At 34.5% G+C, this 25,003-nt stretch overlaps 3 protein-coding genes across 10 annotated transcripts; all 3 read left to right on the top strand.

Annotated features, from left to right (window-relative positions):
* The first annotated feature begins 1,302 nt into the window (after window positions 1-1,302).
* Window positions 1,303-9,544, top strand: LOC105803064 (sister-chromatid cohesion protein 3). The gene is made up of 21 exons (XM_012635023.2): window positions 1,303-1,513; window positions 1,613-1,841; window positions 2,122-2,234; window positions 2,479-2,571; window positions 2,997-3,160; window positions 3,255-3,491; window positions 3,604-3,748; window positions 3,835-4,013; window positions 4,115-4,260; window positions 4,349-4,467; window positions 5,501-5,674; window positions 5,845-6,006; window positions 6,074-6,274; window positions 6,359-6,496; window positions 6,582-6,785; window positions 6,866-7,010; window positions 7,249-7,355; window positions 7,509-7,646; window positions 8,248-8,510; window positions 8,599-8,723; window positions 8,998-9,544. Exons 1-21 carry the CDS (start codon window positions 1,466-1,468, stop codon window positions 9,234-9,236), a joined length of 3,369 nt encoding a protein of 1,122 aa, XP_012490477.1. The 5' UTR covers window positions 1,303-1,465; the 3' UTR covers window positions 9,237-9,544.
* Window positions 9,545-10,185: 641 nt separating this feature from the next.
* LOC105803065 (uncharacterized) lies at window positions 10,186-15,212 on the top strand. Of its 8 annotated transcripts, none has more exons than XM_052624242.1 (12): window positions 10,186-10,645; window positions 10,745-10,844; window positions 10,938-11,046; window positions 11,470-11,558; window positions 12,499-12,555; window positions 12,766-12,874; window positions 12,954-13,058; window positions 13,141-13,205; window positions 13,705-13,808; window positions 13,915-13,993; window positions 14,375-14,558; window positions 14,901-15,050. In XM_052624242.1, the coding sequence occupies exons 1-11, from the start codon at window positions 10,588-10,590 to the stop codon at window positions 14,535-14,537; spliced, it is 1,038 nt and encodes a 345-aa protein (XP_052480202.1). In that variant the 5' UTR covers window positions 10,186-10,587; the 3' UTR covers window positions 14,538-14,558; window positions 14,901-15,050. The 8 variants fall into 8 exon arrangements, 7 of the variants coding, with proteins under 7 accessions (XP_052480202.1, XP_052480201.1, XP_052480203.1 ...); XM_052624243.1 differs by having other exon boundaries at window positions 10,188-10,645; window positions 14,375-14,429; window positions 14,901-15,057; XR_008191145.1 differs by having other exon boundaries at window positions 10,190-10,645; window positions 13,915-13,979.
* Window positions 15,213-17,292: 2,080 nt separating this feature from the next.
* LOC105803067 (serine/threonine-protein phosphatase BSL1) lies at window positions 17,293-24,055 on the top strand. Its single transcript, XM_012635034.2, has 21 exons — window positions 17,293-17,514; window positions 17,615-17,675; window positions 17,793-17,871; window positions 17,972-18,051; window positions 18,141-18,235; window positions 18,665-18,764; window positions 18,865-18,934; window positions 19,280-19,381; window positions 19,484-19,565; window positions 19,654-19,806; window positions 20,673-20,859; window positions 20,965-21,163; window positions 21,242-21,406; window positions 21,477-21,715; window positions 22,172-22,256; window positions 22,355-22,453; window positions 22,530-22,729; window positions 22,814-22,889; window positions 23,082-23,217; window positions 23,301-23,440; window positions 23,533-24,055. The coding sequence occupies exons 1-21, from the start codon at window positions 17,310-17,312 to the stop codon at window positions 23,614-23,616; spliced, it is 2,637 nt and encodes an 878-aa protein (XP_012490488.2). The 5' UTR covers window positions 17,293-17,309; the 3' UTR covers window positions 23,617-24,055.
* The last annotated feature ends 948 nt before the right edge of the window (window positions 24,056-25,003 follow it).

Raw genomic sequence — 25,003 nt, 5'->3', positions numbered from 1 at the left:
ATTGACAAAAGAGCTTTCGTAAGCTTGATTTAGACTCGGAATTGATTGTTTAACATGATTTGAATGTGATTGACACTTAATTGCACATGTGAATGATTATTTACTGTGATTTTGACTGTAGTTACTCTGACAACAAATGTGGCATATTCTAGCTCGGACTCGATGATCAGGTTGGACGAGGGGTGTTGTAGCTATATAGGTCCCCAAGCATTTTTCTAAATTAAAAACTCAATAGTTGTTGAACTTTTACAATTTAGTCCATGAGTTTTAATTAACTATTTTCTCGGATAATTTATTTAACTGATCATTTTCATATTTTCATATGAACTTCGTATATATTCCTATTTTTTATTTATAGACTCGGTTTATGGAAATGAAGTTCAAATGCGTTTTCGACATCACTAGAAATTGAGTCATTACATTTATAATGGTAAACATTAAAAAAATAGAACTACTATAATGTAAACATTGAGAAATGTAAAGATAAATATATATAAAATTCAACAAATAAAAAACATATAAATTATTAAATGTTAAAATGAAAATAATATAAATATATATTTTAATTTAAAATAATAATATAGACGAACCTAAAATTGACTTGAGTTAAATATTTACAAATATTGACGGATTTGACATAATTTAGACTCATATTTTGGACCAAACCAAATTTAAATAAGTATAAAATATATTAATATTATACTTAGTTCTAACCCAACCCCAATCTAACCATAAATACCTCTAATTGCATCCCTCGGGATTTCAGTAGTAGTTTGAGCTTAATTATTCCTAATATAGACAAATAGATGCGTGAGAAATCAAACCTAACAGCATGATCCAAATGCTGAGAACTTGCAAGCCGAAAACATAAATCACTAAAAGAAAAGGAAAATCGATTTAAGAAACGAAGGGAAAAATAATACAACATTTTGATAATTACGTTCCTAAGATGACGTATTATGGTTTAATTTTAACAAAAGGAAAATTAAATTATGGAATTTTCAGATGTTTTAAGAAATTTTAAAGAATTATTATGAAAAAATTAAAAGTATTAAAATGATTATTTAGGGATCAACTTAATTATTAATTATTAAAATTAACGCATTATTTCATAATTTCGTTAAAAGTAACATAAATTAACAGATAATGATTAGAACGTAACAATCTGATATTATTATATAATATTTATGGAATTTACTCTTAAATTATGTGATAACTAATTTAATATTTAATGTGCCACATTTTTATGTTGATGAACATATTTGTGCCATTTCTTAGAAATATGGGCACCAAAGAACTATTATGTATTTTATGATTTAAGTATACAACCTCTAAATTTTTCTCTAAACCCAAACCTCAGAATCAGGAAATTCTTTATTTTCGCATTGGCGCCTATCATTCTCTCTCTATCTGCACTCAAATTTCCCGGTCAACTTCTCTTGGAAGTTACTCAAAATCACAAGCCATGGATGACGTCGCGCCTCTAGCCTCCGAAATTACCACTCGCCATTCGGTATTTCTCTACTCCCCTTCACTGTCTGTTTCTCCGCTTGTAATTTCCGTTCGTTTAGTATATCAACTAACCTAATTTTGGTGAAATTTGTGTGCACAGAAGAGGGCTAGGGTTCATGCTCTAGACGGTGGAGATGAGCCCAGCAAGGCAAACGGTAATGATAGGGAGAATCAAGAAAGGAGCAGCGATGGCAGTGATAGGAGCCCCAACCCAGGGGAAAGGGAGGGTTCACCAGATGATTTTGAAGAAATTCGTCCCAAAACTAAGCGACCTCGACCTGCTGAGGGGACTTCTGATGTCCCCAACAGATCTGAAGAGAGATTAATTGGTAATTGACTTTGAAATTTCTTTTGTTTTGGAATATTTTAATTTATATGCCCATATTGGAGATTTATAGAGTTATGAATGAAGCTTCATTATCTCAGTTTTGTTGGCTCTACATGTTCTGCATATTTCACTATTTTTTCCATAAAATTCCTCCATTTAAGTACTATATTACAGTATAGTGTCTTCCTATGAAGAGTATTTTCCTTGTGGCTATTTGGCCTACATCTTTTAATTTGGGGATGTGCCTATTAATATTTTTGTTTGGATGTGATTTTCATCAGAGGTTATCAAAGGTAGTGGTAAAAATATTTCTCAAGCTGTCAAGCAGTGGGTTGAGCGATACGAGAAGAATCCGAAACCTGCTATGGTTGAACTCTTAATGATGCTTTTTGAGGTAATTCTTGTAGAATTACGAGTAATGCTCATTAGAGAGTGGAAAACAAATAAAATAGTGAAATTCCTGACAGAGTACCGACTACCCACAATATTGGTTTACAACCTTATTGGAAAATTCTCACCTGACCCTGATACTTCTTAGTTCTCTGAATCACTAAATCGCATCATTTGGATTTTTCAACTGTATGCCTTTTTCTCAGTTTGGAGTTTTTGGCTGAAACTAAATATTTTTGATTCCACAGGCATGCGGGGCAAAGTATTACATCAGGGAAGAGTATCTGGATGAGATTGATGTTGATGATGTTGTGGTTGCTCTTGTCAACCTTGCTAGAAAAGTATCCTGTCCATATATATATATATATTTGTTTATGTAATGTTTCCCATTTTTCCTCTTTGGAGGGGGGGGATCAGTTTTTTTTTTACGGAGGTTCACTGATAACAACCTGATATAGTAGCAGTATACTTTTCTGTAGCTGTAATCTGTGTAAAATGCACATATTAAGTGCTCTGTTTTCCAGAACCTTTTATGACTAGAATATTTTTATCTGCTTAATTTAGGTTCAAAAATTTCCAGAATACCTCTATATAAATCATTTTCAGTTTTAAAAGCATATCCTTATTCAGTTGTTTCTTGAACTCCGCATTGGTTAAAAGTATTTAATAGTTCATAGCCATCTTTTTCAAAACAACTTAATAACTCATTTAAAGTTCTAGCATCCGAAATTTCAATGTAATGTGTTGGTTTAACTATGAACTTCAGGGGGAAATTGAAGATTATCAGGGTTCAAAAAAGAAGGAATTCAAGAATTTCAAGGAGAATCTTGTTTCATTCTGGGACACTTTGGTTATTGAGTGCCAGAATGGGCCTTTGTTTGATAAAGATTTGTTTGACAAGTGTATGGATTATATAATTGCACTGTCGTGGTTAGTACATTACCATTGTGAGTATTTTTATTTTGTGCTGCACTATAAGGTGACTTATTATTATATATTTTTGCCTGGTATTGACACTAAGCAGCACACCACCAAGAGTTTATCGTCTAGTTGCTTCCCTGATGGGTCTCCAGCTAGTCACATCTTTCATTTCTGTTGCAAAGAGGCTTGCTGTACACCGTGATACTACTCAAAGACAGTTAAATGCTGAAAGGAAGAAAAGAGTTGATGGGCCTCGTGTGGAGTCACTAAATAACAGGTTATCAGCAACTCATGAGCAGAAACTTGTAATAGATGAGATGATGCGCAAAATCTTCACTGGGTAGGGCTTTTATTTATTTTATTTTTAATAAATTTAAGTATCACTTGATAAATTCATGTTTGATAACAAATTTCTTTTGTATCTAACATGTTCCATATTATGCTTTTTGAAGGTTGTTTGTGCATCGATATAGAGATGTTGATCCTAATATTCGAATGTCATGCATACAGTCGCTGGGTGTTTGGATTTTGTCATATCCTACATTGTTCTTGCAGGATCTATACTTAAAGTATCTTGGATGGACTCTAAATGACAAAGTACAATTTGCTATTTGAGTTATAGGTTCTTACTTGATTTTTATTCTCACTACATTCTTCATAATACAATGTTATTGTTTCTGAAGAGTGCTGGAGTAAGAAAAGCTGCTGTCCTTGCATTACAAAATCTCTATGAGGTGGAGGATAATGTGCCCACTCTTAGTCTTTTTACTGAAAGGTTTTCTAACCGGATGATTGAGCTTGCTGATGATGTTGATGTTTCTGTGGCTGTATGTGCCATAGGGCTTGTAAAACAATTACTTAGGTAACCTATATATTTGCTTTTAATATTTTTCCTGGATTTTATTGCTAATTCTATTATGGAGATGTCTGTCCACTGAAATTGAATCTTTCTGTGTTTTGCAGGCATCAGCTTATACCTGATGATGATTTGGGTCCTTTGTATGATCTACTCATTGATGATCCACCAGAAATCAGGCGTGCAATAGGAGAATTAGTATATGACCACTTAATTGCGCAAAAATTTAATAGTTCCCAACCTGGCCCAAAAGGTTTTTGTTCATCTTTAGATTTAAATATCCATTGTTGACAAATGATTGTATCAATTACTGCTCATTCTTAAATGTCCTTCCTTTCTAGGCAATGAGAGTGAGATTCATCTTGGAAGAATGTTGCAGATATTACGGGAGTTTTCAACGGATCCCATTTTAAGTATATATGTTATCGATGATGTCTGGGAGTACATGAAGGCCATGAAGGTACGTTATAATTTTCCTAAAATTTGGGACGGGGAGAATGAGGTATTAGGAGGAAGGTTTGTACTTATGTTACTTGGAATTGGGTTTGAGTATTGGAACCGGGTATGTTCAATTTTTTCTAAGCTTTTCCATGTGTTTGAAGAGTCCTTGGAGGTCATATCCTCTATTCATATCCAGATATGCGTATGACTCTTTTGTTGGACACATGTGCTTCAAGAAAAATGGAGAGTTGTAGCAACATAGGTTCAAACCTACTTAATCTGAGTGATGGGCAGGGGCAAAGCCAGAAATTGTTTTTGGGGGGGCCGGAATTAAATTGTATATTTTTACGATAGTAAAAATGCAATTTCACCATTTTAATATCTATATATTTATAATTTTTAAATGATTAAATCAAAATTTTATCATTTTCAGGGGGGGGCAAAATTAAATTGTATATTTTTACGATAGTAAAAATGCAATTTCACCATTTTAATATCTATATCTTTATGAGTTTTAAAAGATCAAATTAAAATGCAATTTCACCATTTTAATATCTATATCTTTGCTAATTTAAATTTTTATAAATTTGCTGGATAGTGGAGGCATAGGCACAAAATGGAAAATATTGATTTCCTAAGGCTGGGTATGAGAAGCAATAAGGCCTGTTGGGTAGTCTATTTGTTGCCTAGAGTGTTTATGAGGAAGAAACATGGAAGTAATGCTTATAATTTAACAAAGAACTCGAAAGTTTCATCTGTACAAATTTATATGTTTCAAGGATATATTTTGTCCTTGTGGTGCATGTGAATGTTTGAGTTGTCCTATTTTGATATTTTAAAATGCCAAGTTTTTCTGATTGTTATTATGGTGAAAAACTAGTTAGATGGAATATTTTGGGAGTGTACTTACTGATTTTGCTTCCATCCCTACCTCTATAAATCTGGTCTACATGCTTCTGAGGAACAACTGCATATAACTTTAAAGACATTGATATTCCATAATTATATACGATCTATCATAGTTAATTTTGCAATTTGGCTTTTGCTTACAGGATTGGAAGTGTATCATCTCCATGCTTTTGGATGAGAATCCATTAATAGAGCTAACAGATGAAGACGCAACAAACCTGACTAGGCTTCTTTTTGCTTCTGTCAGAAAGGCTGTCGGATTGAGGATTGTTCCTGCTTCTGATAATCGGAAACAATATTTCAGTAAAGCTCAAAAAGTATCTGATTTCTTTGTTTCATATTTCTTATTCTGATTCCTCACCTCATATAAGGATTTATTTACAATATTATGTTCTTTTTTTGCATTATTAGTTGGTGATTTCTCTGCTCTGTATTGCCACTCATGAAGAAGACTAAAACTCAAACCATCTTTTTTCTTAAATATTAGGAAGCAATTGAAAACAATAGGCGGGATTTAACTATTGCCATGATGAAGAACTACCCATTACTTCTACGTAAATTCATGGCTGACAAGGCAAAAATTTCATCATTGGTTGAGATTATTGTATATATGAACCTTGAGCTTTATTCTCTGAAGAGACAGGAGCAGGTAGGTGATAAAGTTTTCTTGTTGGAGTCTAACAATTAAACACCAACTGATGTGCTTTTCCTTTCAGAATTTCAGAACTACTCTTCTGCTCATCAAAGATGCATTTTTCAAGCATGGTGAGAAGGATGCATTGAGATCTTGTGTAAAGGCTATTAAATTCTGTTCCACTGAGAGTAGAGGAGAGCTGCAAGATTTTGCTCGTAACAAACTAAAGGAGCTTGAGGATGAGCTTCTTGATAAGCTTAAATCTGCAACTAAAGAAGTGATCGTATGTGTTTCCATCTGAGCCTTTTGTTCTTGGTTGTGGCCTTGATCACTAAATGTATAAGGCTGACAACTTTTAAATTTGCAGGATGGAGAGGATGAGTATTCTCTTCTTGTGAATTTAAAAAGATTGTACGAGCTTCAATTGTCAAGGCCTATATCAATTGATGAATTCTATGGAGATAGTATCACAATCTTGCACAGCTTCAGAAATTTGGATGATGAAGTAAGTTGGATGAGCGAAATTTAAAAATTGTTTTGTTTTTTATGTCCATCGCATTTGTTCTTAATCACTTCTCATTCTCATTTAGGTTGTTAGTTTTCTGCTGCTGAATATGTACTTGGATGTAGCCTGGTCTCTGCACTCTATTATAAACAGTGAAACTGTCTCTGAAGGATCCTTATCATCTCTCCTGTCTAAACGTGATACCTTGTTGGAGGAACTTGAGTATTTTCTCAATGCTCCTCCTGAAGTCGGGGAAGGGAGCAAATCAGGAAATCAGCTAGCCTGCAGGGTAATCTTTTTTCCTTAATATATGAATTTAAAAAAATCCCTGAGATTGTTTTCTCTAATGAAGTTTATGTAATGACCCAGGTTTGTACTATATTAGCAGATGTCTGGTGTCTGTTTAGGAAGACAAATTTTTCGTCAACAAAGCTTGAAAGATTAGGATATTGTCCTGATGTTTCTATACTTCAGAAGTTCTGGACCCTTTGTGAGAAGCAGCTGAAAATTTCAGGTGGCAAATTCTTTCTTTTCTTTTTCTGTGCTCAAGCTTTGAAATACTTAACATGCTACTATTGGGGGAATCACCATCTGGTTGAACCAATTGGAGCCAAGTAACCTTTATGTGCTTTCTGCATATTGTTTGCTTGCACCCTTTAGATGTTGGTTGCATATTTTGACGAGAATTCATTCAAATTTCACACTGCTGTTAATTTGCAAATTTTAGTTAAGCCTTGCATGTATATATTCAGATGACACAGAAGATGAAGATGTTAACAAAGAGTATATAGAGGAGACAAATAGAGATACAGTCATGATTGCTGCTGCAAAGTTGATTGCTAGTGATACAATCCCAAAGGTACCTGTACGCTACAGAATTTGATGTCTATTTCTTGCTTTCTAGGCAATTTTTTTCTTGTTTCAAATTATTGTTATCTCTGAAGTCTGGTTAAAATTTTGCTTGCAATAGCTTTCTTTTCTTAATTTAGATAAGCCTCAAATTTTACTGCAGGATTATCTTGCTCCTGAGATAATTTCTCATTTTGTGATGCATGGAGCTGGCATTGCAGAGATTGTTAAGAGCCTGATTACAGTTCTGAGGAAGAAAGATGATAATGTCTCTGAAATCTTTCTAGAAGCTTTGAAAAGGGTAGAATTCTTGACTTCAATTGTTTTGGTGAAATTTAGTTGATGATGCCACCTATCACGTGCTAATCTACAAATTCATTCTTTTTTGCTGCATGGGTTAATTTCAACATGTCCTGAAAAATACTTATTTGCATGTTGAACTTCCGCTGGAATTTTGTTTATATTTTTTCGTCTTGAGTTAAGCGCTATGTGCTGAATGGCTGAGGTTCAACATTGAAACGAACTGGCCACTTGTTAGGTGTAATGACTAATAGGGCCTTTTATATAGGTTGTTTGAGACTATATTTACATAGAAAAGAGTGAAATAATTTATGATTGAAAATTTCTATTTTGCTCCAATATAAGAATATGTTTGTCATATTTATTGGAAATAATTAAAGTGGAATGAAACTGGAAAAGCTATTAATTGGAGTTTCGTGTGTTGTCCACTTAAATTAATGATCCATTCTTCAGAATTTGTAGAAATGGTATGACGGTTATAGAGCGGTAGGGCCATATTCTTTGACAAACCTAAAACTGAAATGTGGTGGAAACATTGTTATATTTCTGTCTCTGTTTGTGTATCCCTTTTAAGTTCACCCTTTTTTTTTTCTTTTCACCAGGCCTATCTTCGACACCTGGAACTTTCAAGAAGTGATGATGAATCCATAAAAAGCGAGTCTTTTCAGGAGTGTAAGAATTTGGCTGCTCGGCTTGCTGGAATATTTGTTGGTGCTGCTCGGAACAAACACAGACCTGAGATTTTAAAGATTGTTAAGGAAGGCATTGAGTATGCTTTTGAAGACACTCCAAAGCACCTGTCTTTTCTGGAAGCTTCTGTGCTACATTTTGCGTCAAGACTTCCTGCACCTGACATACGAGACGTGTAAGAATTTCTCTGAATTCAATGTAAAACATTTTATTTCATTCTTTGAACAGGGACTGACCATAGTGTGTCACTTATTATTTTATAGTCTGAAAGATGTCCAGAAGAGGACAGAGAATGTAAATGCAGAAGAGGATCCAAGTGGGTGGCGCCCTTATAATACATTTTACGAGAGTTTGCTGGAAAAGTGTGCAAAGAATGAAGGGATCCAAGGTACTAGTGAGCTTCATTTCAATCATTCCCTGGATCATTTTTATGCGAAGTATAAATTGGCAATAGGTGGAGGCGGTCCAACTTTAATACAAGACCACTAGATATGCAATAATTAAGAAATGCGGGATAAAACCCCTTAACAAAATACATGTTCCCAAGCATTTAGGTTTTATTATTGTGTCTTTATATATATATATCTGATATAAATTGTGTTGAGTAATGAGTCTGTTCTCTGGAATTTGAGTTAAGAACTAATCACGCTGTTGTGTTGCAGATGAGAAGGAATGGACAACTACAAGACAAAGGGGTCGTCCTAGGAAGCGGCAAAATATTGAGGGGAGGAGACTTTTTGATGAGCATGGTTCAAGTGATGAAGAGGATTCAATTAACACATCAGACCAGGAAGATGCTCAGGTTGAGGGAGATGAGGAAGATGATAATGCTCCTCTGATTCATTCACTTAAGTCCACTTCTAAGTTGAGGTCATTGCGAGTCTCAAGACAGGAAAACTGAGGCAATTGAAGGTCTGGATCATCTGCAAGAGGTACAGATTATTAGCCACTTCACGTAGGTGAGGTATGAAATGCATTTTCTAGTTCCCATGCATGACTTGGAGATTGGTCCTTCGATGAAAGATTTTAGAGTGTGAATTGCAAGTGGATTGTGGAAGACGATCATAACTTAAGGATTTATGCAGTCGAACTAGATTGGGATATCATAGAATTCAAATGTAAGTTTCTGTTAGGAATGTAATATCAGGATGTTTTTACCCCTCTGTTAGGTTATTGTCATTGCTAATGAAAAACTCGGAGTTCCGCTCATGTGACTATAATAGTTAGGTTTTCATGCATGCACATACAATGCAAGGTCTACAAAATTTCCGATGTGCTACAGCTAGCAAAGTCCAGCGGTGGCCTATGGATTCAGCCAGGTTTTCAGCTTCTTTTGCTGGAGGTTAATCGAACCGTGAGAATTGCTTACATCCATCTATATATATATTCTTCCCTTTTGTTGGGTCATCCTGAAGAAAAACAAAAGTTTGCTCTACAATACATTCAATGAATTGAATGATGAAATTTGTTTATATGTAATAACTAGAAAGGACAAAAAGAAAGATCCATTTTTGTTGACATGGGACTAAAAAAAGAGCCGAGACGATACAGTGCTCTGATCTAAAATCAACCATTATGTAAATTCCAAATCGGGAAGTGATTAGGCTTTTGGGGTCTTGGGAGCTTGACATAACAAATAACAATTGATGATGGTGGGTTAGGTTAATGATGTTTGAAACTTGAAATATTTTTGGAACACGTTTCACCAATTTCACTAATGGAAACACATCCTCTCAAATGCCCAGATAAACGAGGTTGTTCATCATCATCATCATCATCATCATCAACCCATTTAGCATAATAAAAAGAGACATTAAATATATATAAAAATGAAATTCCACAAAACTGAAGAAGACTTTCTGCTCTCATCATCAAATTTAGTTGACTTCGATGTCAAAAAAGTCCTTGAAAATCAAGATTTTGGCAGATATATAAGAAATGAAATGGGTGCTTAACGTGAATAGTTGCTTCTTCCATAATTAAAACTACAAGTCGCTGTTGCTGCTGCCTCTGGCAATATGAGATGGGGGATTAAATGCCAGAGGTGCAGGGTTCAATTGCCCTGCATCTCCAAGTGGGTTTTTAATTTTACCCTTTTTAACGTATTATCAGCTGTATTTAAATTCTCAGTACGACCCACAATCGAAGTTCGTTGCAGAGCCTGGAAAGCCTCCGTTATTCTCTAATATATATCGTTAAACGGAACATCCTTCCCGCCATTTTCACCGGGGGTTTTCTTGACATTAGGAGCAATGTCCGTTCCTCTCTTCAACCTTGCTCCTAATTTGACAGTTTCAAGACTCTGTTTAGGTTTGTCAATCCCTATTCTGTCTTCTGCATACCACCATATATCCACCAATTCAGAACTTTAATCCTCTCTCCATTTCTCTTTTGGTTTTTTATCCTCAGGAACAATGACTTTTGGGGAGCAAAACTCTCTTCCTCAGACATTACGTCTTCTAGACCAAGCTTTTGACGCCGGAATCAACTTCTTCGACTCCGCCGAAATGTACGGTGTCCCCCATGCTTCATCTCAAACCCTTTCTGAGTTTTCGGCATTCTTTTGGTTATTTATGTTCATTTTCTATCTTGTAAAGTATAGGTACCCAGTTCCTCAGCGTGCTGAGACTCAAGGGAAAAGTGAAGAATACTTTGGCCAGTGGGTTAGAAAGAGGAAAATATCCCGTGACCGTGTTGTCATTGCTACCAAGGTTACCTCTATTTCCTGCCTTATCAGATGTTACTTAGTGCTTCATGTCTTCTATTAATCATTGCCCATTCCACATTTGTACTCATCTTAGGTCTATGTTCTATTCGAGTGTGAGTGCAATTCAAACAGGTAATTTTGGGTTCATTAAAGTAGTAGTAAGAACTTCAATTAATGGGTCTGCATGCGGAAATCTTTCCAAAGTTAAATAAAACATTTCAAAAGGCAGAATAACTTTGACAAGGATTGCAGTGATTTAGTTCTGAAATTTATAGCTGGCGTTGTGTGGACTTATGATGGTTCTCTTGGGGAACAAGACTTCCAAATCATGTATTTTCCTAACGCTACATGTGTCTTACTAGTTTTTGCCACACATTTTGAAGTTTTGCTTTTGAATATTTTATGATAAGAAGAGGTTATGAGACAGGTTGCTGGGCCATCTGGGCAAATGAGTTGGATTAGAGATGGACCAAAGTGTTTAGATGCCAAGAATATTACTGAGGCAGTAGATGGCAGGTTAGTCCCATATGTCATGGATTTTGTGTCGTCAGTTGCACCAGAAATGTCTCCAGGTTGTTCCCTCTTTGAAATCATTTTGCCATGTAATGAGTGTATTATCATGTATAGCACGGGGAGCTCTATTCTTCAAATCCTAACCATCTTTGCATGTTAGGGCATGCGTTGAGTTTTAGGCCTAGTCTTAAAAGCTATGTTGCTCTGACTCTTCATTTTTTCCTTGAATTACCCATGTCTGGCATATATTTGGGTATGGGTATGGAAATACAACTCTCCAAATATATTAACTTGGAAAAGATTGAGCAGACTTGTGTCGCAAACATACTCATATGAGTCATATCTGACACTAACTTGGATGTCCGAGTAACATAACTTAAAAAGTTTGTAACTTTGTTTCCTTGAAAAAAGTCCTTTTGTATTCTGAATAGTCAATTTTTTACTTGTTGAATGTGTAACCATTAATTTATAATAGTTACAATTACCCCTCTGAATCTGGCTTTTCTTTTTTGTTTTCCTAAAAAAGTGTCTAACTTGGAATCAATAGATGGTCAAACTTTTAGTGACTGAAAGTTGTCTTAGTAATGTATATATAGCTTATTATGGTTGCAAATATACCTATTTGAATTTGGTTTTCTTCAATGCCTCGTTAGAAGTCCGGGAACGATATTGCTCAGTTTTTGCAGATTGCATAAATAGCACATACGCATACAGCTTGAGTTACTTGGAAATTGTTATCTACTTAACCAACATCATATTCTGTATCACCATGAGTGCATAACACTAACACAAATGGATTTCTAGTATGAATATATATATATGTGCACTACCCATGAATACTGCAAATTGATTTCTAGGAGAATAATGAAGTGAGTGCCTGTGTCTGTGTGTGGGGATTTTGTATTCCTTTATGCTCTAATATCTTCATGTCTGGGTTTCACAGTTTAAAGCGTCTGCAGATGGACCACATTGATCTCTATCAAATCCACTGGCCTGACCGGTTTGTATATAGATCTTATCCTTTGTTTATTTCCCTGGGGGACAGTTTGGGGTTGTGGAGTTGCCATTTTTAGACAGTGTGTAAACAGAGAACAGATAAGTGACTTTTGTAGATATTGTAACAAATACTTTAGGTTTTCTTTCTTTTCTAGTTTCTTCCTCTATAATACAGGAGCCGTCATTTTAAAGTGCTTCACAGTTGTGTCTCCAGCTATGTTCCCATGTTTGGAGAAACCGAGTATGATCCAGTCCGACAATTCTCATCTGTCCCAATTGAGGAGCAACTTGATGCTCTTGGCAGAGCTGTTGATGCTGGTAAGGTAAGTGATACATGATGTGTGTTTGCCTTTACAAAATCTCACCATTGGAATTTAGTAAAACTTTTGTTTTGACTTGCAGATCAGATATATTGGACTCAGTAACGAAACGCCATATGGTGTCATGAAGTTCCTTCAGTTTGCAGAAAACAATGTTCGCTACCCTAAGATTATAAGCGTGCAGGTTGTCTGTGCATTTATGGTTAAAAGCAATATGCCCTCTGTATCTCTGATTTGTATAGGTGGAGCTGATAACTTATATTTTTCAGAATTCATATAGCTTGCTCTGCCGAACTTTTGATTCTGGAATGGCTGAGTGCTGTCATCATGAGAGGTACACTCTGAATTTAATGTTTTTAAATTAGAATAATGGATTATTTTTAAATTTTAACTGCATCATGTATAGGATCTCAATAAAAAATTTTCATTATCTTAGAGTTGGCAATCTCTTGAAATCATTGGATTGATCTGGATAATTTATGCATTCTATGTTCTTGCATCATATCCATTTTTATTCTGGAATAAATAATCATTCTGATCAGGATATATGATGATATGTCATAGGTACAGAATTTACATCCACCATGATATGGTATTGACATAAGCGATTTATAGCTACTGCTCATAGTTGAAGTGCTGTAGGATTCTTTTTTTTTGCCGCTCACCATGCAAAAAGCATATATACTTAATACCAGTCTTTGCTAAAAAGTTTGGGTTATATTCTAAAGAAGTTACCTTTGTTAACTCTTTAGTTAGTTTTACTACATATGTAGATTAATGGAAAAGGTTTTTGCGTGTTTGTTTCGTTCTTATACTCCCTCAATATTTTATAGGATCTACTTGTTGGGCTACAGTCCACTTGCAATGGGCATACTTTCAGGGAAGTATTTTGCTTCAGATGGTGCTCCTTCCGATGCTCGGTTAAATCTTTTCAAAGGTTGATTAACAACTCTTGTTTTAAATTTCATTCTTTAGGATACTTTCAGAATTATCATTGAGCTTCTTCTTTTTTTCTCTTTCTTAATCTCATTTCTGCTTTCTAGGGAGGTATTCAGAGGGTGAATCCCGATACAGCCTGGCCCGAAACACTTTAAAATTAGCTACAATGGTAAACAAAATATTGTGAGGTTTTGAACTTAGAGATTATTCCATGGCACTGTTTTTTGTACATGGAATGGAAAAATAAAATGCATTTTCACATTTTGTAGTGAGTTTATTGTATGATTATTGATTCAAATGAGTTAAATGGATGACATCTATCAAGAAGGATATTGAAGGATGTTCCAAAACATGTGAACATCCTGGCAAATCAGTGTATTTGGTGGATATGTAGGTTGTCAGATAAACTTTATTGTTTGACATGGAAACCTTTTTGCATCAAAGCATACAGTTCTTTGTTTTAAGTTTTACTTTTACATGTAATTCATCTCTCTTGAGCTTAATTTTTATTTGAATTTTTGAATAAGAATTGATACTTATAATTCCATTTCCCTGTCTTTGCAGGAGTACCTTGGTATTGCAGAAAAATATGGTCTTCATCCTGTATCACTTGCAATCGGTATGTAGTTGCTACACATGCATGCACATGTCGACGTTTGCTCTCTATTGGCCAAGTAATTATGTCCATCGAATTACATGTATCCATTTGTCGGCAGGAGCTCGCTAGGATCACATACTCTGAAATTAGGTGATCCTTAATGATTCTGAAAAGTATGGTTAGATCGAAAATGACGTTTTGTTCCTCTCCCATGTTTCAAAGGCCATAGCAAATCTCAAAAGTTGGAAATTTTAAGCTAGTTTTGCTATCAAGCCGTAAGGCTGGAATTCAATGAATTTACGAGTTTAAATACATACTCTTTAGTGCAAATAGCAGAAGGTTTGAGCATGGAATTAAGCAGCTTCTGTAGAGAGCTGTGATCTATTAAATATCTTAATGTTTCAAAATCAGCTAGTATGCTTTTTGCTTTTGATTTCTGTTTTACCTTAGCCATTATTGATTTTCAAGCTTTTTTTTTTTTTTTTGTGGTAGCCTTTGTTTTGAATCATCCTCTGGTGGCAAGTACTGTGTTTGGGGTGACCAAACCATGGCAGCTTGAGGAAGTCATCAGTGCATGCAATGTTGAGCTAACATCTGAGATAATTGCAGACATTAACAAAGTTCATGCAAAGTTTCCAAATCCATGTCCCTGATCAATATATACATGTTTATATTTCTTTCTGATTTTGAAGGTTCTGAAATTAGGTAGAATGACAGACGCACTTTTCATATGTAAAACACTCTTCCAGGAGACACTATATAAATGGCAAGTTTTGAAATATAGGTTACAGTATATTTTTGGCATTTGGATGCTCTGTTGGCTATAGAGGTTGTTAGTTATAGGGTTTTAGAATATTTATTTTGATTCTATATTTAAAATACGATTTTGGACTGTCAACTTGATTACACCCTCTACAATACTACAACTGCAATCACTACAGTTTTGTACCAACCCATAAATAAACTAAAAGTAGTTTAAAAGAAATACCTTTATTGATATTCATAAATCACAATGGGTGAAAATAAAATAATGTCATCACACGAAGTGTTATGTATAAATTTTAAGCTTATATGTTGAAAATGCAAAAAGTTAATTAACTTTATGCATTCACCTAATTAAAATAAACAATTAAGCCTCTCGGTTAAAATATTTAAAAATCATAAAAAATGAGAAATTATAAATTATAAAATATAAAAAATTAAATGTTAAATATTTTAAAATATTTGAAAAATATGAACTTATAAAATGATAAATAAATATAAAAAATTATAAAACATATTTAAAATATTTAAAATTTTATAAAAAAATTAAAATCCTATAAAAACCATAAGATTATAAGAAGTATTAAAATTTGTATAAACTTATAAAAAATCATAAAAATTTGAACTGACTAAAGATTAGTCAGTTGGATCAATTAGACCAAAATTGACAAAAGTATCGATTTGAAGAAAGTCATTAGACCTATTGACCTAGAATAGTTGAACCGGTTTTTTTTTTGATGTTTTATTTAATTGAGCTAGACAAAACAATCGAATTGAAAAATCAAAGGCCTGGTTGGTTCGACCACCGGTCCGATTATGAAAATATTGGTTAGAATATGGCATTCTGATATATGCTAAGAGTTGGATAATGAAATTTTGTTATGATAAAAATATTAAAAATAAAAAACTAGTTCAACCGCTCGGTTTCCAAGTCAATCGGTCTAATGGATTTTCCTAGACTGGTACTCTTGCTGATTTTGGGCTAACTGGTTTAGTTCAAGTTTTTATGTTTTTTAATAATTTTTTATAAGTTTATAAGTTCAATTTTAATATTTTTAAAATTTTTATAATTCTTTACAATTTTTTTTATTTTTAAGAATTCTAATACCTTTTTGATTTTAAATATTTTAAATAAGTTTATTAATTTTATAATTTTTTATAAATTAGTAACTTTAATAAATTTATATCAATTTTAATATTTTTAAAATATAATATATTTATTTTATTTTTCTAATTTTAATGATTTTTAATCATTTTATGGAAAAATATTAGATTAAACCCGAAGACACGGATGTCATTATTTGATTGGTGTGTCAATTTATTTTAGTGGTCAACATGACTAATGACAAAAAAACATTAATAGAGGATTTATTTGATTATTTTAATTAACAACAAAAGTTTAATTGAGTGCGTATTTAATATAAGGACTTAATTGGTTTTTTTACATTTTTAAGGATTTTTGAGATGTAAACCTAAATTTTATATTTTAGAATGTAATGATGAATAACAAAATGGGTTATTGATGAATACAGAGTAGTTTTTAATAAGTAGATTGGTTTTTTTAGAAATAAATATTTTTTATAAAAGTATTAAGTAAAAATTTAAATTACACATTTTGTATTTTTTAATTTAATGAATTTGATTCAATAAGTATTTTATATTATTATAGTAAATAATGAATACACCGTTATTGTAAAAAAAAAAAAAAACGCCCATTCACTATATATATGTGGCGCGGGCAAGGAGAAGGAGATTTCTTCAGAACAGAGCACCATTTTTGTACGAAGGCAGCCACCACCGTCCACTTATTAGAAAAAAAAACGTATAATTATCTTCCACACTCAAATTGTTTCTCAATTTTAATTAAAATTAAAGAAAGAAAATAGGTTATCCAAGGACGGAATTCCGATCTTTTGGGTTCTTTTCTACAGGAACAATTGATTGATTAATTTCTTAAAGAAAGAAAAAAAGTGGACGAGAATGAGGGTCCCCAGCAAGAAATCTGGGCCCACCATGGAGCTCCGATTTTTGTATTATCGATTCTTTTGTGAGTGTTTATGATACTAGATCTGAGGATTGAAGGTGTGAATATTGTTTGCATTGCAAGTGAGGGGTGGGGTGGGGTGGGGTGGGGTAGGGATGGGCTCGAAACCGTGGCAATCCCGGGCTCCTACTTATCGGACTTTGGAGACTTTTTGGGACACCGATGAAGATGCGCCTGGTCCCAGATGTGGTCACACCCTTACCGCCGTCGCTGCCACCAAGACCCAGGGTCCTAGGCTTATTCTCTTCGGTGGTGCCACCGCCATTGAGGGTGGCGCTTCCTCTTCTTCTCCCGGAATCAGTTAATATATCTCCCCACAACCCTGTTGCTACTTTGTCTATGGATTTTTAAAAATCTCAAATACATTAGTTTTCCTTCTTTTTTTTTTTTCTGTGTTTAGGATTGGCTGGTGTAACCAATTCAGTGCATTCTTACGATGTTCTTACCAAAAAGTGGACAAGGTTATTATTTCCCTGATTCTTCCTTCTCTTTATTAGTTTTTTTTAATTATTTTAAAAAAAAAAACCGAGCTGGAAATTTAAAATGATATTTTGGACGGTTTAAATTGAATTATGCAGAATAAGACCAGCTGGTGACCCGCCTTCTCCCAGGGCTGCACATGCAGCAACTGTTGTTGGCACCATGGTCGTATTTCAGGTGCCTACACTGCAAAATGAACTCTAAAGAATACTGCCTTTGTATCATTTGTTTTTTTGGTTTATTTTCTTTTAACTTGTTATTTATTTCTGTTGGGTAGGGTGGGATAGGTCCAGCTGGGCATTCTACTGATGATCTTTATGTGCTTGATCTAACTAATTATAAGTTTAAGTGGCATAGGTGAGTTTAAGTTCTATTTCTCATTGTAATTTGTTGTTTCTTCATAATAATCTATTTTTTTTCCCCTTTTGGTGGTTTTCTTTGTCTAGAGTGGTTGTGCAAGGGCAGGGTCCTGGACCACGCTATGGCCATGTCATGGATTTGGTTTCCCAGAGATATCTTATTACTGTAAGCGGAAATGATGGTACGAACATTCATTTTCTAGCTTTATCCCCTCCATCTTTTACTGTATTTCATTTTTGTAGAAGAGACCAGGATACGTTGTGCTTGGAATACTTGGTATGAAGAATCGGGAATGAAGCTATATGTCTTGGTCAACTTGTTCTCTCTGTTGATTACTCTTCAATCGTCTATAGTTATAGGCAACATCCTCACATTACTAAACCCTTTTTGGAAGTACTGGATGAAACACAGTTGCTTTATATTAGTATTCAATAAGATTGCGGTTTAGTATAAAAAAGACTTGCATACATTACTTGTCTTGTTTTTCGGCAACTGAGATTGAAGCATGGTCAATTGTGTGCATTTTCATGTTTGTCTGGTGATTTTTCTCTTGCTCTTCTTTGTTTGTTTGCATTGAAATCCGAACAACAGTTCTTTTATTTCTAAACAGGAAAAAGAGTTCTTTCCGATGCCTGGGCTTTGGATACTGGCCAGAAACCATATATATGGCAGAAGCTAAATACTGAAGGTGATAGACCTTCTGCTAGGATGTAAGTTCATTTATTGTTAACAATATACACATTCGATTAATGTGTTTATATTTCCACAATCTGTGTTTTAAGTATTTGCATTATTTGTTCCACTCTCTAGGTATGCAACCGCTAATGCTCGCTCAGATGGTATGTTTTTGCTTTGTGGTGGAAGAGACTCTTCTGGGACGGTACGATCTACCCTCATGTAATATGTGCTTTATGCTCACCCTTTGGCGGTAAAACAGATGCTCTCTCTTACTTTTGGTTCGTTTAACTGTTGATGTCAAATGTCTTCTGGATCGAGCATATTCATTACAGTGTGCTAAATGTTTAGCATAAGTTGTGATGTTTAAGTTTTGTTATTTTAAATAGCATATATCCATGTGACTATTAGACTGAATAATCTAATTTCTTCTCTTATTAACATTCTATACCAAACTATAATTAGGCATTGAACAGTCTTTCTAGGTGGTGAGTGGGCTCTCAGTGTGAGATGTTGTTTTTCAGTTGATGGATTAAATTTTCCTCTACAGCCTATGGCAGATGCATATGGACTGCTTATGCATAGGAATGGTCATTGGGAGTGGACTCTTGCTCCTGGAGCGGCCCCTTCACCAAGGTATCAGCATGCTGCGGTAAGTAGAATACGGTAGCTATGAATGTAAGACACAAGTTTTGTGGGCCTGCAACATTTTTTTGTTTTATAAACAACCAACATGATTTTTGCATGCTACTAGGTTTTCGTTGGTGTGCAATTGCATGTTACCGGGGGTGCTCTTAGAGGAGGACGTGCAGTAGAAGGGGAGGCAGCTATTGCAGGTAAACTTTTGATTGTCATCTCAAAATTATTGCCCACATTTTGAGTTTGATGTATCTCAATTTTATTTATATTCGCTCTGTTCTGTAGTACTGGATACTGCTGCTGGAGAGTGGTTGGATAGGAATGGGCTTGCTAAGGGACATGTTGAATATGATGCTTCTTTGGAACTTATGCGTCGTTGTCGCCATGCATCTGCATCTGTTGGTGCTCGAATATATGTTCATGGTGGTCTTAGAGGAGGTAAAGATAGTAAAATCTATCTGAAAAGCAGCATGCATGGACCTGTCTTAGTAAATAGGTTTTGTTTTGACTAATTAAGGTACTAGTAAAAGAGCAATTAAAGTTTAAGTTTTAGAAGTTTGACCTCATTGATTGTTGCAGTTGTAGATGATAAAACTAGAATAAATACATATGAAGAAGGCTTCATATATAGGCTCTATTGCTATAGTGGTCATTTTTTGGATTGCCATACAGCTAAGAAGTTAAGAGGCCACTGATATTTTCTGCTTTTGATTGGTATATATTACCTTAGTGTGTATGAATACACAGGATCATATTATAAGTATGTGTTTCAATGTGAATTCAATCACTTTTTCATGCCCTTTGTTTTCATTGGGTTGCTGCAACAACTGGGTTTGAAAATTTACATTTGTGCAGGAAACCTTTAAAAATAGTTTCTTCGGGTTTTGTCAGTTCCATCACTGGAGCAATTAGCTTTTGTTGGTTTGCTACAGAAGGAACTGCTATGGGCAGTATGGGAAACAGAGCACAGGAAGACATTGGTCTGTCTTCCTTTGGCTCGTAGGTACTAAGAACTTCATTATAGATTTATTCTTGGACCAAAGGAATGCATGCTTGTCTGCATACTTAAAAGAAATATTTGTATCTGAAACTATGCACACATTTGTCTTACAGCTATATGACATCTCTCCTCTTTTTAGTGAGTGATGATGCCATACCTTGCTTTTGAATTTATTTCAGACTGACAGTTATAAAAATCGAATTGTTTATGCTATCTTACCTGTTCATTTTCATTTTTTTGGGGGTTTACACTGTTAATTTCCTTTTTTGGATGAATATGTCCTTAATCATTTAATTTTTTGCAGATACACTGTTGGATGATTTCCTAGTAGCAGAATATTCATCATTCCAGTCTGACATTAATTCTCCTGTATTAACCCCTGAGAGAGTCTTAAATTTTTCCAGCCCCAGATTCAATAATGAATCTAATTTCACTTCATTTGAGACAACTTCAGATGATGTTCCAGATTTTCCTTCAGCTGGGGGCATGATGTATGACTTAATAATTCTTCTCTCCCTCTCTCTCTCTCATGCATGTGCGCATGCTAATATAGACACCATGGGATTATTTGTTTATGATGGATCTTTATCATATAGTATGGATGAATATTCAATGGAGAGACTGAATGAGGCTTCTGCTGCTGAAGCTGAGGCAGCAAACGCTGTATGGCAAGCTGCACAGGCTGCATCTGCTGTTTCTTCAGTAGCATCTGTATCTGATGAAAACTCACATGCTGCCGAAACAGCTTCAGATGCTAGTGAAATTGAAGCTGATGTTCGCCTTCATTATAGAGCTGTATGTATATTCCAAGTCGTATTTTTGAATGGTCCTCTAGTTGTCTAACCACAGTATTCTAATGGTTTTCTTCCACAGGTTGTGGTTGCTAAAGAGGCTGTGGGCAACCTCGGTGGGATGATTCGACAACTATCTTTGGATCAGTTTGAAAATGAGAGCAGACGGATGATTCCTTCTAGTGATCTGTCCTATCCTGCGAAAAAGTTTTATAGACAAAAGTCTCCTCAAGGCTTACATAAGAAGGCAAGCATATTATTTGCTTTTCATTTTAGCTTTTTTTTAAAAGTAGACTAATTTTATATTTCTCTTGCAGGTTATTTATACACTGCTTAGGCCCCGTAATTGGAAAGCTCCAGCTAATAGGAGGTTTTTCTTGGATTCTTACGAAGTGGGCGAGCTTTGTTTTGCTGCTGAACAGATTTTTATGCAAGAACCCTCAGTCCTTCAGTTGAAAGCTCCTATAAAAGTCTTTGGTGACCTTCATGGACAATTTGGTGATTTGATGCGTCTATTTGATGAATATGGGTTTCCTTCAACTGCAGGAGATATTACGTAATTTTGATAGCTTTGCTGCTCATTCAAGTTAGATAATTCCTTGTCAACTATCATAGTTGAAACTTTAGGCCTATAACGATTACTTGGACTCAGAATATCTAACTAACATATATATATATATATATAAAAGGTAGTTAAAATGTTATAAAATCTTATAAAAGATAGTTAAAACAGGGCTACTTTGATCATTTTCAGGGCAGAGTGGTGTGTCAAAACCCTACCCCGACCCAAACTTGAAAATTTAATTGAAAACCCGACTCACTCCCGAACCCGATTTTCAACAAAAAGAACACCCGTATAGGATTGGATCAGGTCGGAACCTGTCAGGCTCTGATTATTTTGTCATCCTTAGTTAGATATAGGTACTTCAAGAAAAATGAAGAGTTGGAGCAACATAGCTAGTTCTAAAATTTTTTCCCCAAAATTGCTTAATCCTTGTGTTTTATATTTTAGGTACATTGATTATCTGTTTTTAGGAGACTATGTTGATCGAGGACAGCACAGCTTGGAGACAATAACATTGCTTCTTGCTCTTAAGGCAATCTTCTTGACCTATAAGCCTTAGTTTGACTGTAGATGTAAACCTTCTGCTATTTCTTAATGAATTCAATTGTCTTGTTTGTGATGATTATGCAGATAGAACATCCTGAAAATGTTCACTTGATTCGCGGAAACCATGAGGCTTCTGACATAAATGCACTCTTTGGTTTCCGTATCGAATGCATCGAGAGAATGGTCTGAACGAGTGTTCAATACAAGGATTAATTAACTTTTTATCCATAGAAAAATGTGCTTATTTGTCTACTTTTAGGGGGAGAATGATGGTATATGGGCATGGACACGGTTTAATCAACTATTCAATTGTATTCCACTTGCTGCTCTTATTGAAAAGAAAATTATCTGCATGCATGGTGGCATAGGAAGATCAATACATGCAGTTGAACAGATAGAGAAACTTGAGCGGCCAATAACAATGGATGCAGGATCCATTGTTTTAATGGACCTATTATGGTATTCCTTCTCTGAATGTACTAAGTTCAATTGATATATATATATTTCTCGAGACTAATTTTGGCTATCCTTTTGCCTATTTAGGTCTGATCCAACTGAAAATGATAGTGTAGAAGGTTTGAGACCCAATGCCAGAGGCCCCGGTCTTGTCACTTTTGGGGTATGCATCTTTTTGGCTTTATGTGTAAAATAGTTTATCGGTTCTTATATTTAATGCATCAATCGGAAATGGAGAAAAGGCAAGGAAACCATTGTGCATTTGATTGAATCTATTATGACATTTCATATCATGCTAGATATCTTTTATTATACATGCACACGAACCTACATTGATTTCAGTCGGCACATGCAGCCTGATCGTGTGGCGGACTTCTGTAAGAAAAACAGGCTACAACTTATTATAAGGGCTCATGAATGTGTAATGGATGGGTTCGAGCGATTTGCTCACGGTCAATTGATTACTCTTTTTTCTGCAACAAACTATTGTGGTAAGTAAACCACATTGAGTAATATATCTTGCCGGTCTGGTATTTTCTGCTGCCTAATCAGGTGTATATGTAATAACAACCAGGTACTGCAAACAATGCTGGAGCTATATTAGTAGTTGGTAGAGGATTGGTTGTAGTCCCTAAGTTGATCCATCCTTTGCCACCTCCCATTCATTCTCCAGAGGCATCGCCGGAGCGTGTTGGAGATGATGCATGGATGCAGGTACTTTTTATAAACTTCAGTGCATAAAGCAATACCTTCAAACTGCATGTACATCAATAATACATACATAAAATGATTATATTGCACTACAGGAGCTGAATATCCAAAGACCACCAACACCAACTAGAGGTCGTCCTCAACCTGAGGTGGATCGGAACTCACTTGCATATATATGAATGATGTCAGAACCTGATGACTTTCTGTAATTTACGAGAGTAAAGATCGATGCTTGGGTAATGAGAGTTTCAAGAAGTATAATATCAAACCACTTCCGTACACCATGTATTCGTATTCATGTTGGCAGTAGACAAGTGAAGAAGATGAGTAGAAGCTCTAGGTTTGAACCGGTAAATGTAATATACATGCATATAGTTTTATTAGTTCATCAAAGGGTTGGTATAACATCTTTTTTTGGTTGTGCAATAATACAGGTAATTTAGTCAGGGTTGGGCCTAATTATTATTATTATTTATCATAACCTAAATGGTGATTCATCTAGGGCTTTCAATTGCAGGAAGCAAATTTTGATTCTTGATTTTAACATCGTGACGCTGTTAGTGTAAACAATAAAATCATTTTATTCTATGTAAGTTTGTCATTACATTGATGAGTTCATTCTGTCATGTTACTTGCTTTTTCTTCCTCATTCCACCTTCTATATTATTGAATTTGACTTGTGAACCCATTCAATTTCAACTAATCCTTAACTAAACCATCCATCTCTGATGGGATTGTCCTTTCGCTTTTCACACCATTAATTAACTTCACTTTTGCCTTTCATGGGAACCCGTTCTTTGTGCTTCCTTCCACCTTCCTTTCCCAACTCCATTATTAGTTTTAGTGTCACCTTACCATTAGAGTTAAAAGGTTGTTCTGAAAATTTTAATATAAAAATATTTTGAAGATTATGAAATATTCATTACAAAAGTAACATTATAAAGTAAAAGATTTAATAAAAGAAAATATTTTTCAAGAAATCAAAAAGTCGAAAAGTTTTCCTTTCAAGTTCTGGTCAAAATTTAAATTAAAAAGTTATTAATCTCATTATAGTTTTTTTATGATATATGTTTTTTACACAATACCTAAAATTATCCATAGTCCCTCCCTAACTTTTAAATAGGAGGATAATGCCAATCGAGCTAAGACTCAATCGACGATTACCAATTTTTTTTAAACCACCATTGAATTGAATATTAAAATCTTTAATTTATAACATATTCTTAACTAACAATATACATTTCTTTTAAAAAAAATATATTGACAATGGAAGCTTTCAAGTTTTTTATTTATGGGATAAGAATTCAATGTTGGTTTGAACAATATAAAAAAAAAAAAAAAAAGGGTGAGAGTGCATGTGAAGCCTTTTTGTACATTGAACACTTACCCACATATAAATACACTGTACTTCTTCACAGTGTTAGGTATTCAACCTTTTTTGCTTTCTCTTGGGGATATAACTTGTTAATCATCCACTTGCTACTTGTTTGACTATCAATTAATCAATTTGTTTTATATATTAAATGTTTAAAGTTGGTACCAAACACATATATTTTCATTATTCCA

The sequence above is a fragment of the Gossypium raimondii genome, chromosome 11 (assembly GCF_025698545.1).
Source record: "Gossypium raimondii isolate GPD5lz chromosome 11, ASM2569854v1, whole genome shotgun sequence".
In the NCBI taxonomy this organism is placed as follows: domain Eukaryota; kingdom Viridiplantae; phylum Streptophyta; class Magnoliopsida; order Malvales; family Malvaceae; genus Gossypium; species Gossypium raimondii.
Note: the sequence above shows the minus strand (reverse complement) of the source record. Positions and strands in the feature narration are given on the sequence as shown.

Excerpts from the sequence above, each read along its gene's own strand:
- LOC105803064 (XM_012635023.2), top strand. The coding sequence starts at position 1,466 with ATGGATGACGTCGCGCCTCTAGCCTCCGAAATTACCACTCGCCATTCG. Across the intron at positions 2,572-2,996 it reads TTGTCAACCTTGCTAGAAAA|GGGGAAATTGAAGATTATCA; the intron begins GTATCCTGTCCA and ends TATGAACTTCAG. Across the intron at positions 5,675-5,844 it reads ATTTCAGTAAAGCTCAAAAA|GAAGCAATTGAAAACAATAG; the intron begins GTATCTGATTTC and ends CTTAAATATTAG.
- LOC105803065 (XM_012635026.2), top strand. The coding sequence starts at position 10,588 with ATGTCCGTTCCTCTCTTCAACCTTGCTCCTAATTTGACAGTTTCAAGA. Across the intron at positions 10,845-10,937 it reads TTCTTCGACTCCGCCGAAAT|GTACCCAGTTCCTCAGCGTG; the intron begins GTACGGTGTCCC and ends TGTAAAGTATAG. Across the intron at positions 13,980-14,374 it reads CTTTAAAATTAGCTACAATG|GAGTACCTTGGTATTGCAGA; the intron begins GTAAACAAAATA and ends CTGTCTTTGCAG.
- LOC105803067 (XM_012635034.2), top strand. The coding sequence starts at position 17,310 with ATGGGCTCGAAACCGTGGCAATCCCGGGCTCCTACTTATCGGACTTTG. Across the intron at positions 21,716-22,171 it reads TCAACTGCAGGAGATATTAC|GTACATTGATTATCTGTTTT; the intron begins GTAATTTTGATA and ends TTTATATTTTAG. Across the intron at positions 23,218-23,300 it reads TTCTGCAACAAACTATTGTG|GTACTGCAAACAATGCTGGA; the intron begins GTAAGTAAACCA and ends AATAACAACCAG.